This window comes from Hibiscus syriacus, unplaced genomic scaffold, assembly GCF_006381635.1.
Source record: "Hibiscus syriacus cultivar Baekdansim isolate YM2019G1 unplaced genomic scaffold, ASM638163v2 tig00110418_pilon, whole genome shotgun sequence".
Taxonomy (NCBI): Eukaryota; Viridiplantae; Streptophyta; class Magnoliopsida; order Malvales; family Malvaceae; genus Hibiscus; species Hibiscus syriacus.
In genome coordinates, this window is record NW_024062730.1 from 1,375,566 (window position 1) to 1,392,784 (window position 17,219).

General features: G+C 29.5%; 1 protein-coding gene across 2 annotated transcripts; it reads left to right on the plus strand.

The window, feature by feature from the left end:
* Positions 1–1,023: 1,023 nt before the first annotated feature.
* On the plus strand, positions 1,024–4,016 carry LOC120124375 (phosphatidylinositol transfer protein 1-like). 2 transcript variants are annotated; one of them, XM_039143079.1, is made up of 10 exons: positions 1,024–1,161; positions 1,270–1,313; positions 1,396–1,544; positions 2,152–2,243; positions 2,370–2,377; positions 2,478–2,549; positions 2,739–2,906; positions 3,312–3,407; positions 3,531–3,653; positions 3,775–4,016. In XM_039143079.1, the coding sequence occupies exons 2-10, from the start codon at positions 1,293–1,295 to the stop codon at positions 3,871–3,873; spliced, it is 828 nt and encodes a 275-aa protein (XP_038999010.1). In that variant the 5' UTR covers positions 1,024–1,161; positions 1,270–1,292; the 3' UTR covers positions 3,874–4,016. The 2 variants fall into 2 exon arrangements, with proteins under 2 accessions (XP_038999010.1, XP_038999009.1); XM_039143078.1 differs by having other exon boundaries at positions 1,027–1,161; positions 1,283–1,313.
* The last annotated feature ends 13,203 nt before the right edge of the window (positions 4,017–17,219 follow it).

The window sequence follows — 17,219 nt, forward strand, 5'->3', positions numbered from 1 at the left end:
GAAATTTCATACTTAATCATTAAGGCTTATTTACTTCTCGGTGTATTCGCTATTTCTTTCCATTTCTCTTTTAATCTCCATAGCGGATATAACTCATGAACTATTTTATATTAATTTAAGGGTAAAATATACAAATGGTCCCTCGACTATAGGATGATGCTTTATAGAGTTTTTTTACTATTAAAAGTTATGAAACAATCCATTGACTATAAGATATTGTTTTGTTGAGTCTCTCGACTATTGAAAGTTATAAAATTTTCATTGGGCTATTTATATGTTTCAAACTCATCATTTTTCGTTAAAAAATCGATGACGATTTGAGTTTGATGTTAATATGTTGGATATGATATAATAAAATCTAACCCAAAATTTCAAACGAGTATGATATTTCAGTCAATAATTTAATGTCAAGCTCATTCTGACATCAATTTTAAAAAAAAAGAACGAGTTTGAAACATATGAATAATATGATGATCATTCTGTAACTTTTAATAGTCGAAGGGCTCAACAAAGCAACACCTTATAATGAAAGGGCCGTTTTATAACTTTTAAGGGGACTCAATAAAATAGCATCCTATAGTTGAAGGATCATTTATCATCCTTAATATAATAACTTTTTAATGACAATTACAATACCACATTAGCTTTTAAAACTATTAAAATTGTCAAATCAATATAATAAATGTAAATTAAAAAACATCAAATTATAAAAATTATTAGCTTTTAATAGTTACTTTTTTGCTTATTACAATAATTTGATATATTTTTCATCCTATAATATAATAAATGTAAAGAAACCCAAAATGACTATTTCTCATCCTATGTGCATTATATTTCAGGGACTAAATTCCAATATTTATATATATACAAGGATGATTGCATACAAGGATGATTGCATAATTTTCCTATAACAAAATGAATAAACTTTCTCATCCTATGACTGGTCCTCGGGTTTATTTTCTACGACATCAACGATTTGATTTTCATTCTAAACCCCAACTCCAAAGCTTCTCTTCTCTAATCTTCTTCTTTGTTCGGTCTCTCTCTCTCTCTCTCTCTCTTTTCCAGAAGACAGTTTTTTGCCCTTTTTTTGAGTTTGTTTGCAGATTTCCAAAGGAGTTTGATCGATAATTCAAGAGAGATGGTTCAACTCAAGGAATTGTATCATTTTTTCTCACATGGGTTTTGGTTACACTTCAATTTTCTGGATTTTTTTAAATTAAAGTTTTGGTTTTTTGTTTTCCTTGACTTTCTGATTTTTTTATATGGGAAAAATCTGAAGTCGAATAGTGATGCCTATGTCTTTGGACGAGGTAATACTTTAGCTGAGAAGTTTATTGAAATTGAGTGATTTTCTTTGTTTGTTGGCTGACCATCACCATGTTTGATTTGCAGTATCAGGTATCTCAAATGTACATGGTGATGAAGATGCAGCAGCAGAGTACAAATGGTGCTGAAGGGGTTGAAGTCTTGGAGAACATACCTTTCCAAGATGATGTATTTGGAAAAGGTCAATACACTTCTAAAGTTTATCGTCTGCAGAGGTAAATTCATTACCTTTTTGCTTCAAGATTATCTATTATATTCATGGACGGATACAATATTTTATTATGCTAGAGGTGAACTTATCAAATTTTAGGAAGTTGAAAACAAATTATCAATAGAAAATACAAAGAAAATAACGAAATTATATGAGAATTTGAAATTTATAGGGAACGATTTCACCTGCCAGCTCCTCTCGGTCCATCCCGGATTATTCCCCTGCCAGCTCCCCTCGGTCCATCCCTGATTATGTTGTCAATTGAATCAGTTCTTTATTTGTTACCTTTTTAGTATTAGTGTTGTTGTAGACATTGATGAACCATCCAAAGTCCTATGTATGGCCCCTCGGTCCATCCCGGATTATTCCCCTGCCAGCTCCCCTCGGTCCATCCCGGATTATGTTGTCAATTGAATCAGTTCTTTATTTGTAACCTTTTTAGTATTAGTGTTGTTGTAGACATTGATGAACCATCCAAAGTCCTATGTATGGATGTTTGTATATATGCATATGTTGTGTGTGTGTGTGTGAGATGGAAGTGGAAACCTTGTTTTTTCGTTGCTGTTGTTGTTGTTGCCTTGTGTTTCTTATTTTCGTACTAATGTTTGCAGCAAAGCACCTGCTTGGCTTACGAGCATTGCACCGACTGATGCTCTCGTAATACAAGAGGAAGCATGGAACGCATACCCGAGATGTAAAACAGGTTTGCAATGTACTTTAGGCACGTTGGTTTTTTGGTTTTCTTTCGCTTTTCTTGAGTTTATTGTACAGGTTGTATTAACATTTTTCTTCCTTCTGTTGTTTACAAATTGGGTCCTATGTTTCTCAGTGATCAAGGTAACTGTTTTGCTTCCCTTGGACATTTTTCAGGATGTTTTATGACTAATGTTTTGATTTCCTTTGAATTTATGCCCTCATAAGTCTTGTACTCTTGCAGTGCCCATATTTTACCAAGTTCTCTCTCACAATTGAGACCATCCATAGGGCGGACAATGGCACGTCGGAAAATGTCTGTTTCTTTGAAAGTCATTGTATTTAGCTCTTTCTTTGTAAATCTAATCTTGGCATCGACATCAGTAATTAGAAATGTTTTGGGAATTCCGATTCGATGGGAGGCTGCATTATATCCTGTTATTCTTTCTTGTCGCTTCTTTTTCTTTGTATATTTGCATTTCTGAACTATGAGTTTTACAAATAGGTGCATGGTTTAAATGAAGAACAACTGGCTGCCAGACAAGTAGAAACCATAGATATCGCTTCATCCGAAACAGATTGTTGGAGTTATGCTATCGGAAGTAGCAATTTCGACTTTTCCAAATTCAAATCCTCAAAAGCTGGCCGTGGTCCGCTTTTGGATGGATGGCAGGTTGGGATTTTTCCACACTTTTGCTCGAATTTCAATCATGACTTCACTGAACCTATGCTTGCCTCTGCCTCAACTTTCTCCTTTCGTTCCCTCCTCCTAAAGCAATAGTCACTAGCCTTACTCATAACTACAAATAGAATTCTTGTCCTATTTATTAGGATTTTGTAATGCTTGCCTCTGCCTCGACTTTCTCCTTTCGTTCCCTCCTCCTAAAGCAATAGTCACTAGCCTTACTCATAACTACAAATAGAATTCTTGTCCTATTTATTAGGATTTTGTATAGGCAAGATATCGAGCCTGTGATGCGATAATGGATCTAACTGACTACATCTTTCTTGGGATACATATAAAATCTTCAACCGAGATATGTTTGTCAATGATTACATGTGATGTTCATATTTGCAGGAGAATTGCAGTCCAGTAATGACGGCATATAAACTGGTGACGATAGATGCACCATATTGGGGCTTTGGTTATCGACTTGAGCAAGCGTTGCTTGCGGTAAAATTTCTTCAACTTCAAGTTTTAGATGTAAACTTTAAACTGCAGACCACTCGGAAAAGGTCCGGTGCGCTTTTGACACACAAAAGGGCAGCAGTTTTACATCATTTATCAATTATGTAGGGTGAAAGGGCTCTTTTCATTGTAAGTCACCGGAATTGTTTCGGTTGGATCGATGAATGGTTTGGGATGACAATGCAACAAATACGTGAACTTGAACAACAAGGTGACTGCTTATTAAATGAGGTAAGACTCCACTGTTACTACCGAATTCGTTGAACACTTGCGTGCGCTTTCACGTTCACGTGATTTTGCCGTCTTGTCCATTGGTTTCGTTGGATTAACTGGTATCCCCTTGCATTAACAGAAAATCGGCGAGCCGATTCTGCTGACGGATGCGGCGGACTGCGAGCAAAGTTTTTCTGGTAACGGTGAAAGACAGGTACCGCAAGTCATCCATACATGATTCCGAATCACAGTGGTGTTTACAACTACAGATTGACAAAGATTAGAGGGAAAAGACTTATTTTTAAACCCACAAAACTGGGGTTCTTACATTTGTAATAACCATATAATTGGAATTCCCATTTTTTTGCATAAGTCTTTTACGTTGGGTTTTAGATAAGATATGTAGTCCGTTTTCATTCATATTTTTTGTTTAATATAAAGTTGTATCATACAACGTGAACATTATTATTTCATATAATCATTGGTATCTAATTTATTTGTTTATTAATTTGGATATGATATTAATCAGTTTTAGTATCTTAACCTTCAATTTTTTAAAAAATTTAAAGTTTAATTTTAAACGGATATTAAAATGAAACAAAAATTAAAGTTTTTAATAGATGGTATTAAAATGAAACAAAAATTAAATTTTAAGTATGATTTTAAAAAAATTAAAAATTTAAATACTAAAACAAATAATTGATAGTTTAAGAAATAAATAAGTAGTCTATCTAAAATAAATAAATGAACGAGTAAAACAAAATATGAAAATAGTTTAAATGTGTGTCAATTCTCGGCTTTCAAACACATCCTATACGACACGTCAAATACAACATTAATGACCTTAAACGAAGTTTTCAAACACATCCTATACGACACGTCAAATACAACATTAATGACCTTAAACGAAGTTTACACACGTTTGCAACTTTGTCATTAATCAACATCACCAAGCATATTAAGCACCATGAATAATATGTAACCAAATAATACATTACACATATTCAAACATAGGGTAGGAGCTAGGATTCTAGTTTAAGGGGCCAAAGTATAGTTAACTATAAAAAATGAGGGGTAAAATATAATTAATTATAAAAAATAAGGAATAAAGCATGATTTATCCATATAATTTTTTGAAAATAATAGTGCTGGTTTTTTTTTTTTGGGGGGGGGGGGGGAATGATCCCCTGGGACCAAGGTAGTTCTGTCACTATTCAAAGAATAAAATCAAGTTTGATGTATATTGCACACATTTAAACATTAAAGCCGCATTTGGATTAAGGAAAAGATCGTTATTAAGGAAAATAATTTTTTTCAAGAATCATATACTCACATTTGTTCAAAAACATTCCTACCGGGAGGTAATGAAACATTACATACGGTGCTTTTTTACCTTGCATTCTCGGGAATCTCAATCTTCCATTTTCTTAGGTATTAGATAATTCACTCATCTTTGGATAATAATACTCTTGAATAATATAATTATTTCAAAACGATCATTCATTTTGTATATAATTATACGGGTACAAATCTAGTTTATTTATTTTTAATGATTCATGAATTTTTTTAATACTTATTATAAAATAATATGATGCATATAAAATAAGAAGTAAAATAAAAATATATCAAAATTTTATTTTAGTTTGATTATTTTTATGTATGTGTTTTTTGTATATATTTTATTACATGTATTATTTAGGATTAATTTTCATAAAAGGTTTTTATATTATATTTTTTAATATTTTCTATTAGTTTTGTCATATAATTTGATATGATGTTTTGTTGTACAACTCATACATGTAGCCAGAGCTGTCTCATACATTTTCAGGGCCTCGAGCGAAAACTCAAAAATATATCTTTATAAAATTAATGTATTTTTCATTACTTTGAACAATTAATTTAATATTACATAAATAAGTTATAGAAAATTGATTAAATTTTGTGAAAATATATTATTTTTATTATTTTATTAAGTAAACACATTAGATACAACTAAAAGGGAATAAATATAAAAAAAATTGAATGCATGTACGATACATAGCTTGATTTTGAATAATAAATAAATAAATTATATATTAATTTATTGTTAGATTTAGATTGAAGAAGACTAAAAATTAAAGGGTATTTGATAAATTGATTAGTAAGATTTGAAAAAAGAGAAAAAATTATTAGATTTAATTCAAAATTGAATGAATAAATAAGAGAAATGGAAAAAGAGTGTCAAAAACTAAATATTTTATGAAATTATAAAAATTAGGGGTACTAATTATTAATATAAAAATGATTAAATTTAATTCAAAATTGAATGAATTAATAAGAGAAATGGAAAATGAGGGTAAAAACTAAAAAATTTATGAAATTATAAGAAATTAGGGGCTTAATTATAAATATAAAAATTGGGGATTCTAAGTGATTGTTCGGGGTGCTCCCCTAGAGCAAGCCCTGCATATAGCATAAATAAAAAGAAATATATCAATTAACACATACTTACAACGGTGTAAGTATGTACATCTCCCAACCTAAAAATAAATATATACTTACACGGGTTTAAATATGTACATCTTTCAATATTTTAATATCTAAATATAAATCATAATTATATTGATGTAAATATGTTAAATATTTTTAAATAAAAACTAAAAATATATTAAATTATTTGTGTGCAAAATTTATTGAAAAATATTAAAATTAGAAATAATAGAAAATTATATTTTATATTAACTTTTATGTAAATATTTTAACTTTAATATTGAGAATTCAATTTGTTAAAAAAATATATCCCAAGGATAATTTGATCAAACATACATTTTTCTTATTTTATATTTCTTCAACTAAACACGCAATTTAAGATTTCGGTAATCTCATTCCCAAAGGTAATCTTACATAGAGATGACAATCTAACCCGAATCTGACGGGTTTTGACCCGACCCAACTTGATAGGATAGAATATTTTATAAAAAAATCAGGTTCGGGTCGGACCGTGTTATATTTTTTAAGGCACGAAGTTGAGTCAGGTAGAGCTCGGGTGGAGGGTGAAAAAACTCTGACCTAATCCGACCCGAGAATAATAACTCGTTAAAAAATTTACTCCATATGTCTCATAAAACATGTCTATTATTGACTTTTTTAGTCAATTTTTTTAAACATTGACTAGTTATTATTTAAATTTATTATTGATAAAAATATGTAAAAATATATTTTAAAAACCTTCAACCAAGTAATTTTCGAATATATATTTTATAAAATTTAATTATTTTAAATATTTTAAATAATCATGATCAAAATTTAAAATTTTGAATTTAATAAGTCAATAAGGGACATTTTCGTGGGACGAAGAGAATATTATTTTTTAATTAAATTCTTATTTTATATCGGGTCGGGTCAGACTTATACTTTAAAAAATCGGGTTGAGTTGGATTCGATTGAAGATATATATTTTTCGAGTCGAGACAGATTCGGTGGATGATATAAAATTTTTAGGTCAGATCAAATTTAGGTGGAGGATACATATTTTTAGGTTGGGTTAGGTTGATAAAAAACTTATTCTAACTCGATATATTACCATCCCTAATCTTACATTCCATAAGGCAAGAACCAAACAACCATAAGGGGTCATTTGATTCGCAGAAAAGAACATTACCAAGAGGAATAATATTTTATGGAATTGCATTTCCATGTTTGATTCATAGAAGGAATAATCTTTTCCCAATAGTAGTATTTTTTTGTTAAAATGGTGAGAATGTCATTACTTCCAAATTCTTAGGTATTAGACAATTCTCACCCCTTTGGATAAGAATACCCTTATATTAATCAAATCTTTTAATCATTATCCTCTTCAATTCTTTTTTTTATGATTTACTCAAAATTATAAATATAATAATAATATATAAAGAGTTTAATTTAGTGAAATATTAATAAATTTGAGTATTTAAAATTATTTTATATTTTAATATTCAATATATTAAAAATTTATAATTTTATGAGGTAAAAAATAATATGATTGTAAAATATGATTATTTAAAATAATCTCTAATTTAAAGTTATTTTTTAAAAAAAATAGATCTTATACATTGAAAAATAATATCATTGTTCATTCGAGATAATAATGTTATTTTTTATATTATATTATATTTTATATAAATAAATATGATGCTTATGAAAATTATTTAAAAATATAAGTTTAATACACTAATTATATATTAAATATATTTTTCTCAAAAGTTAGTATAAAGATTAAAATATTTCTATGAATTTTTATTCAAATATTTATAATTTAATATTAAAGTTTAAATTTAAAAATATATACCACAAGGATAATTTGGTAAAATTTACAATCAAGTACTCTTATATTCCTCCAACCAAACACTGTAATTTTATATTCCTACTAAACAAATCAAATAAACTAATACAACATTTTCATAGTAAAGTTACATTCCGATAATATTATTTCTAAATATAATCTTATATTCTATGAACCGATCGCCCGTAGATATATACGAGTCATATATGTGTGAACATTTTGAGCCTGCCTAAATTAATTACTATTAAAAAGATAATGATTGATACAATAATGCTGCATTAAGGAATTAATTAAAATATTCTGAAATTTGAAGTTGGAAATTTTGTAAATCAATCGTTAGTTTTAAAATAGGACAAATATAATCAGTGTTACGAAAATCAGATTGGATCGGTCTGTTCGACCGATTGAACCGTAAATCAGTTGTCTATTCGGTCCGGTCACCCTATAAAACTAATTTTGTAACAAATCAGTCAAAAACCGGTAAAATCAGTGTGAACAGGCCGGTTCAACCGGTTCACCGGTTCTATTTTTTTTATTAAAAAAATTAAATCAAACGACGTCGTTTGTTATGATTTTTTTAGCCCCAAATTTATTTTCTAATTATGATGATTAATACTTGTATCAATTATATACTTTTATTAATTAGTTGTTGATGAATTTCATTAGGTATTGACCTTAAATATTATGTTGTAGTTGATTTGAATCATTTTGTTTCACTTGATTTTATGATATTTAACTTATATATGTTATGACTTGTGATATTTTTATACCTATTAATATTGTGAACTTAAAAATAATGTTATATATATATATATATTAATATTACTTTTAATATTATGTAAAATTTTAAAAAAATATTATTTTATATAAACCGATTTAAAGTCCGGTCCGATTTTAAAAACATTTAATACAATACAAAACACACTTTCTCCCTATTTCTCACCCAAATTTCACATTTGTTTACGGCTTAATCTCAAAATAAGAGTCTAAAGTATACTTTTCCCCCCAAATAAGTGTATATATATTTTTTGGTATGGACCGTTAACAGCATTAGTTATGCCCGTTAAGTGACACGTGTTATAATCTAGTAATTTTAAAATTTTTATATTAAATTTAAAAAAAATTATATATTTTAAAAAAGAAAACACATAAATTTTGAAATAACCTCTAAACTTTGAAAACTTTCATTTCAACTCCTAAACACACGCTGACTGCCGCCCTTTGCCATCAAAGAAACTCCACCAGACTAGGGATGACAACGGGGAGGTTTTGGGCTGGGGATTGATCCCCCGTCCCCGTTTAAAAAATACATACCCGCACTCGCTTAAAAAACTACGGGGATTTAAACGGGAATCCCCATCGGGTAATCAGGGAAAACCGCGGGGAAACTGGTATCCCCATTTAGCATAAACGGTTATTTAAACGGGTAATTTTCACTGCGGGGATAACCGAGGTGAAAATTACCCGTTTAAATAACCGTTTACCTTAGATGATTATTTTTCACCGCGGGGAAAGTGACGAGTAGGTCAAGATGTGTTCTCCTAAATCCTAATCTCCTTTATATATTTTTTTAATTTAAATTTATTAATATTATATATATATAATTATTTTTAATATTTATCGGGCCGGGTATTCGGGTAATCAGGGAGGAGATTACCAAACCCATCCCCGTTTAAAAAATTCGATTTTCCCCCATCTCGTCCCCATTTATCATCCCCAAATCCGACCCGTTTAATTCGGTTTTCAGTTTTCCTCGACGGGTTCTTTTTTTTTTTGTCATCCCTGTAACATCCTCAATACCGGGTTAGTGACCAAATTGTAAAGTTTTAGAAATTGTTGATTAAAGTAGGATAATTGAATAGTTCAATGATTTATTAGAAATATGATGAAGGTTATTTAGTAATTATGGAATGAATTAAAGGGTAAAATGGTTAATTGACAAGTAAGCTTTTTATATTTCTTTTATAAGATAAGGAACCACGTGGAAAATGAGAATTATCCAGAGTTTTCTTTCTTCTTCTTCCTCCTCCCGTATATCCAAGCTCAAAGGTGAGTTTCTTTGTTTATGGATTAATTGTTGAGTTTAAGGTTAGGTTTTGATTATTAGATGATAACTAAGCTTAAGGAAAGCTTAAGTTATCTTAAAATCAAAGTATGATGGAGTTAGGAAGGATTAAAGATTTGGGGTTCTTGGGTAAAATCTTGAAATAGAGTTCATTACTCAAATTGGAAGATAAATTTGACTTGTCAAGGGTTAAATTAAGAGATATGAAGTGATAAAATGAGTTTTGAAACATGTTGGAAATCTGGTATAATTCTTGAAGTTAATAAAGAGGAGAGAATATTAAGGTTCAAGACGAGATAAATGAGTTTGAATAGGAGTAAGTAAGTTAAGAATACGAAATGGAATGATATATGAAGTAATTAAGTTGAAAAGAGGGGATTTTCGGGCATAAATTGGATTTATGGGCTATGTGCATCGATGCACATTCAAGGTGCACCGATGCATCAAGGGTAAATCTCTAGAAATTGTTCAGTGTGTATCGATGCACAGGAAGTGCATCGATGCACCTATTAAAATGGAAACATCGAATGCAATTGGTGCATCGATGCATAAGGAGTGCATCGATGCATCCCCTTAAAATGAAAACATCGAAAGTGATTTGTGTATCGATGCACGGGTACTGCATCGATGCACATGCTAAAGAATGCATCGATGCACTGTTGAATGTATCGATGCACTTCAAGAGAAATAGAAATAAATCTTTCTTTTGGTCTAAGAAATGATAGATTATAGTATATTAATTGGATATTGATATGTATCAATGTATTATTATGTAGATATTGAACGTGACTTTGCTTCAAAGTAATCGAAGGGTTAGAATTGATTCAATTCAAACAAGGCTAAGGTGAGTGCATATGCATAACATGATTATGTTAGTATATTCAGTTCTAGACTTGCGATAAGTCTAGATTTAATATCTTGATACATGATTCATTCAATATTATTAAAGATTATATGAATTCATACCATATGCATTATGGAATATACTATGCAGATTGTGGTAAGTATATTTTCCAGATTAGAGCTTATATATGAATATATGCGTCATATGGGATTAAATGAGTTACGAGATATCTATATTAGGTATATGAAGTGTGTGTGATGTGTTTGTTATGGTTTATATGTATGAATGAGCATATGTATTGACATGTTACAGTATATATATATATTATATGAGTTGTGTAAATAGGTAGATAAATGTGTTAAATATGTGAAATAGTTAAAATGATCAATATGATTTCATAAGAATATGAAATAAGAAGTATAGAAAGGACATAAGAAAGAATATGAAATATATAGCATATGAATATGAAATCATATGAGGGGTGACATGAATTATATGAAAAATAAACTACGTGATTACAAATATATGAAAATATGATAGTGTGATGGGACCTAGGAACTAGTATACGTGATATATATACATTTATATAAGTTATTAGATGAAAAATGAACAAGAGATAAAAGAGATGAAGGATAATACTATAGGAGTATGATAAAAACATAAATGATGACATGTATATATGTATGTATGTATGTATGTATGTATGTATGTATGTATGTATGTATGTATGTATGTATGTATGTATGTATGTATGTATGTATGTATGTATGTATGTATGTATGTATGTATGTATGTATGTATGTATGTATGTATGTATGTATGTAGTATGTATGTATGTATGTATGTATGTATGTATGTATGTATGTATGTATGTATGTATGTATGTATGTATGTATGTATGTATGTATGTATGTATGTATGTATGTATGTATGTATGTATGTATGTATGTATGTATGTATGTATGTATGTATGTATGTATGTATGTATGTATGTATGTATGTATGTATGTATGTATGTATGTATGTATGTATGTATATGTATGTATGTATGTATGTATGTATGTATGTATGTATGTATGTATGTTGTATGTATGTATGTATGTATGTATGTATGTATGTATGTATGTATGTATGTATGTATGTATGTATGTATGTATGTATGTATGTATGTATGTATGTATGTATGTATGTATGTATGTATGTATGTATGTATGTATGTATGTATGTATGTATGTATGTATGTATGTATGTATGTATGTATGTATGTATGTATGTATGTATGTATGTATGTATGTATGTATGTATGTATGTATGTATGTATGTATGTATGTATGTATGTATGTATGTATGTATGTATGTATGTATGTATGTATGTATGTATGTATGTATGTATGTATGTATGTATGTATGTATGTATGTATGTATGTATGTATGTATGTATGTATGTATGTATATGTATGTATGTATGTGTATGTATGTATGTATGTATGTATGTATGTATGTATGTATGTATGTATGTATGTATGTATGTATGTATGTATGTATGTATGTATGTATGTATGTATGTATGTATGTATGTATGTATGTATGTATGTATGTATGTATGTATGTATGTATGTATGTATGTATGTATGTATGTATGTATGTAATGTATGTATGTATGTATGTATGTATGTATGTATGTATGTATGTATGTATGTATGTATGTATGTATGTATGTATGTATGTATGTATGTATGTATGTATGTATGTATGTATGTATGTATGTATGTATGTATGTATGTATGTATGTGTATGTATGTATGTATGTATGTATGTATGTATGTATGTATGTATGTATGTATGTATGTATGTATGTATGTATGTATGTATGTATGTGTATGTATGTATGTATGTATGTATGTATGTATGTATGTATGTATGTATGTATGTATGTATGTATGTATGTATGTATGTATGTATGTATGTATGTATGTATGTATGTATGTATGTATGTATGTATGTATGTATGTATGTATGTATGTATGTATGTATGTATGTATGTATGTATGTATGTATGTATGTATGTATGTATGTATGTATGTAGGTATGTATGTATGTATGTATGTATGTATGTAGTATGTATGTATGTATGTATGTATGTATGTATGTATGTATGTATGTATGTATGTATGTATGTATGTGTATGTATGTATGTATGTATGTATGTATGTATGTATGTATGTATGTAGTATGTATGTATGTATGTATGTATGTATGTATGTATGTATGTATGTATGTATGTATGTATGTATGTATGTATGTATGTATGTATGTATGTATGTATGTATGTATGTATGTATGTATGTATGTATGTATGTATGTATGTATGTATGTATGTATGTATGTATGTATGTATGTATGTATGTATGTATGTATGTATGTATGTATGTATGTATGTATGTATGTATGTATGTATGTATGTATGTATGTATGTATGTATGTATGTATGTATGTATGTATGTAGTATGTATGTATGTATGTATGTATGTATGTATGTATGTATGTATGTATGTATGTATGTATGTATGTATGTATGTAGTAGTATGTATGTATGTATGTATGTATGTATGTATGTATGTATGTATGTATGTATGTATGTATGTATGTATGTATGTATGTATGTATGTATGTATGTATGTATGTATGTATGTATGTATGTATGTATGTATGTATGTATGTATGTATGTATGTATGTATGTATGTATGTATGTATGTATGTATGTATGTATGTATGTATGTATGTATGTATGTATGTATGTATGTATGTATGTATGTATGTATGTATGTATGTATGTATGTATGTATGTATGTATGTATGTATGTATGTATGTATGTATGTATGTATGTATGTATGTATGTATGTATGTATGTATGTATGTATGTATGTATGTATGTATGTATGTATGTATGTATGTATGTATGTATGTATGTATGTATGTATGTATGTATGTATGTATGTATGTATATGTATGATGTATGTATGTATGTATGTATGTATGTATGTATGGTATGTATGTATGTATGTATGTATGTATGTATGTATGTATGTAGTATGCATGTATGTATGTATGATGTATGTAATGGTATATGAAAAAGTATAGATGATCATATGAACATGTGATAAAGAGCTATAGAAAAAGAAAAATGTGATATGATGTGTGAATATGTAATAAGGTAAAAGATAATGCCCATGATATGAGTTATGAGAACTGTAGGTATAGTTGGCATACCAAGAGTCAAAGAACTACCTATGTCTTTCGAGATATATGGACAGTATACCTATGTTCTAAGGAACATATGGATAGTTTACCTAGGTTCTTCAGGACCTCTGGACAGTTACCGAGGATCTTTATGACCTCTTGATAGTTACCGATGATCTTTATGACCTCTGGATAGTTACCGAAGATCTTTATGACCTCTGGATAGGTCCTTCGGAACATTCATTGAGCTGTGGTGACAGCATACATGTGCACAACCTCATAATACTCGTATACCTTGGGTTCTCAATAGTGTATATGGGCTTAAATAGGACATAACGAGGATGTATATAATTGTATCTTAATATGGTATTATTATGATTTATATTATCTCATATGTGGTATAATAAATGATGATATGATAGTATAATTGCGTTTGGATAGTAGACGACATGTTTATATTTTTAGTAATTCTTTATTATGTAATTATGCCTCACTAAGTCTATGACTTAGCGTGTAAGTGTTTTTACACGTAGGTTTCGAAGAGCAGGAGAATCAAGAATAGGAATTTGCAGATCAACATATCTCCACTCAGCGATCAGATCAGAAGTAAAGTCACAGTAGGTATTTTGTTGTATGTAGTGTGTTGGCATGTAAGAAAAGTGTTAGTTACAAATGCTCTGATTAGTTTTGTCTTATTTTGGTTAACTCGTGTACCGTGACAATGTTATTTTAATAAAAGTTTTAAATTTCATTGGTTTTCATTAAAAGTTAAAAGTTTGAAAAGTCAATGTGACACCTCAGACTTGTATCCGGGTCGGATACGGGTTGAGGGTGTTACAATCCTTACACCCGACGTCCCTTTCCCCCGATGACCAAAATCCTATGAAATTGTGACAAATCGACGATCGAAAAATTGAATTTTAAATTCCGTGAACCTTAGGATGAAAATTGCAATCCCACGCGATTCTGACGGTGAATCGACAACAACTACGATGACATATAACTAGGATGATGGCAAGGACTACTTCGACGGCGGAGGTCGTGGACGGAGAGGGATGTGACGGTGAATTAAGGTTAGGATTTACGATTTTTGTGCTGTTTTATAATATAATAAAAGTTAGATTTTTTAAATAAATATAATAATATTTTAATATTTATTTTAAAAAATAAATTTCAAAATTTTTAAGTTATGATACATGTCATTTAACAAAAAAAAATTAACGTTATTGTTATTTCAAACATCTAAAATACTAACATTTATAAAGTTAAACATCCAATTAAAAAAATATAGACACTTATTGACATAAAAGGTATACTTTAACACTTATTTGGATATTAAGCATTTGTTTATTGCCACTTATCTTTTCCTTTTCCTCCTCTGTTGAAAAAGAAACAAACTGCTCCTACCAGCTATGGAAAACAAAACCGTAAACTAATAAACTACAGCAATGAAGCACCGATCCCTCGGGTTCCGAGCCGAAGAAAATTATCAAATCAAAGAAGACTCAACACTCTACTAACCCTAGGAAGAAAAAAAAAAAAGAACAGTCTTTCGATTTGAAGTTATATCCACTGTTTTGAAAATCGGATTGGATTAGCCGGTTTAATCGGGAATCGTTGTCTAGTTCTGTTCAATCTATACCGGTTAAACCGTTACTAGTGAACCGATCGGAAGCGTTGAACCGTTCGAACCAAACCGACTGAAAACCGGAAAAAACCAGAAAAACCGCCAATTTTGTTTTTTTTTAAATTAAACCAAACGACGTCGTTTGTTAAACGAGCCAAGTCGAACTCGAGTATTGCTGAGCTCGACTCGAACTTGAAAACTTTAAAAGTAAGCTCAACTCGACTCAAACTCACGAGCTAAAAATTATTAAGTTCAACTCGAACTCGAAATATAATATTGAAACTTGAACTCGAAAAGGCTTGAACTCAAAAAAAAAATTAGAAGCTCGATTGAAGCCTAAAATTCGAGTTTGATTGAAGTGAAAGAATAGTTCACTCAATGCTCATCAAAAGTCTCCATGATTTTGAATGTCAAATTACCTCTATTATTTATAGAAGTTAGTTGAGATGCTATTCTATGTTTCTTAGCCGGGATTGTTTTGTTCTCATATTTTTACTCTTTAGACTTTTGGGATGCTCTTTTATGTTTCTTAACCATTTGAGATTGTTTAAAAAAAAATTAAACCAAACAATATCATTTTGTTATGATTTTTTTAGCCACAAATTTATTTTTTAATTATAGTTATATAATTATATTTATTATTTAATATGCTTTACCTTAAATATTATGTTGTAGTTAATTTGAATCATTTTGTTTCACTTGATTTTATGGTTTTTAACTTATATATGTTATGACTTGCTTTGAATATGACTTGTGATATATAAAATTATTTTTTATTAAATATTTTTGATATTTTTATTTAATTTTTTAAATAATTATGACGTCTTCCGATTCTTCCGATCGGTCGAACCGATTCGACCGATTGAACTAATGAATCGATAGTATGATCGGTTCGCTAATCGATCCGGTTCTGAAAACCATTGTTATATCCATTAGCCTCTGTTTTGAAAACCGGACCGGACCGGCCGATTCAACCGGGAACTGTTGCTTAGTCCGGTTCAATCTAAACCGGTTGAATCGCTATTAGTGAACCGGTCAGAACCGCTGAACCGTTCGAATCGGACCGGCTGAAAACCGGAAAAAATCGAGATTTTTATTTTTTTTTAAAACAAATTAAACCAAACAACGTCGTTTGTTAAACGAGCCAAGTCGAACTCGAGTATTGATGAGCTCGACTCGAACTTGAAAACTTTAAAAGTAAGTTCAACTCAACTCAAACTCACAAGCTAAAAATTATCAAGTTCAACTCAAACTCGAAATATAATATTGAAACTTGAACTAAAAAAGGCTTAAACTCAAAAAAAAAATTAGAAGCTCGATTGAAGCCTAAAATTCGAGCTTGATTGAAGTGAAAGAATAATTCACTCAATGCTCACCAAAAGGCTGCATGATTTTGAATGCTAAATTACCTCTATTATTTATAGAAGTTAGTTGTGATGCGCTTCTATGTTTCTTAGCAATGTAAGATTGATTTGTTTTCATATTTTTACACTTTAGACTTTTGGG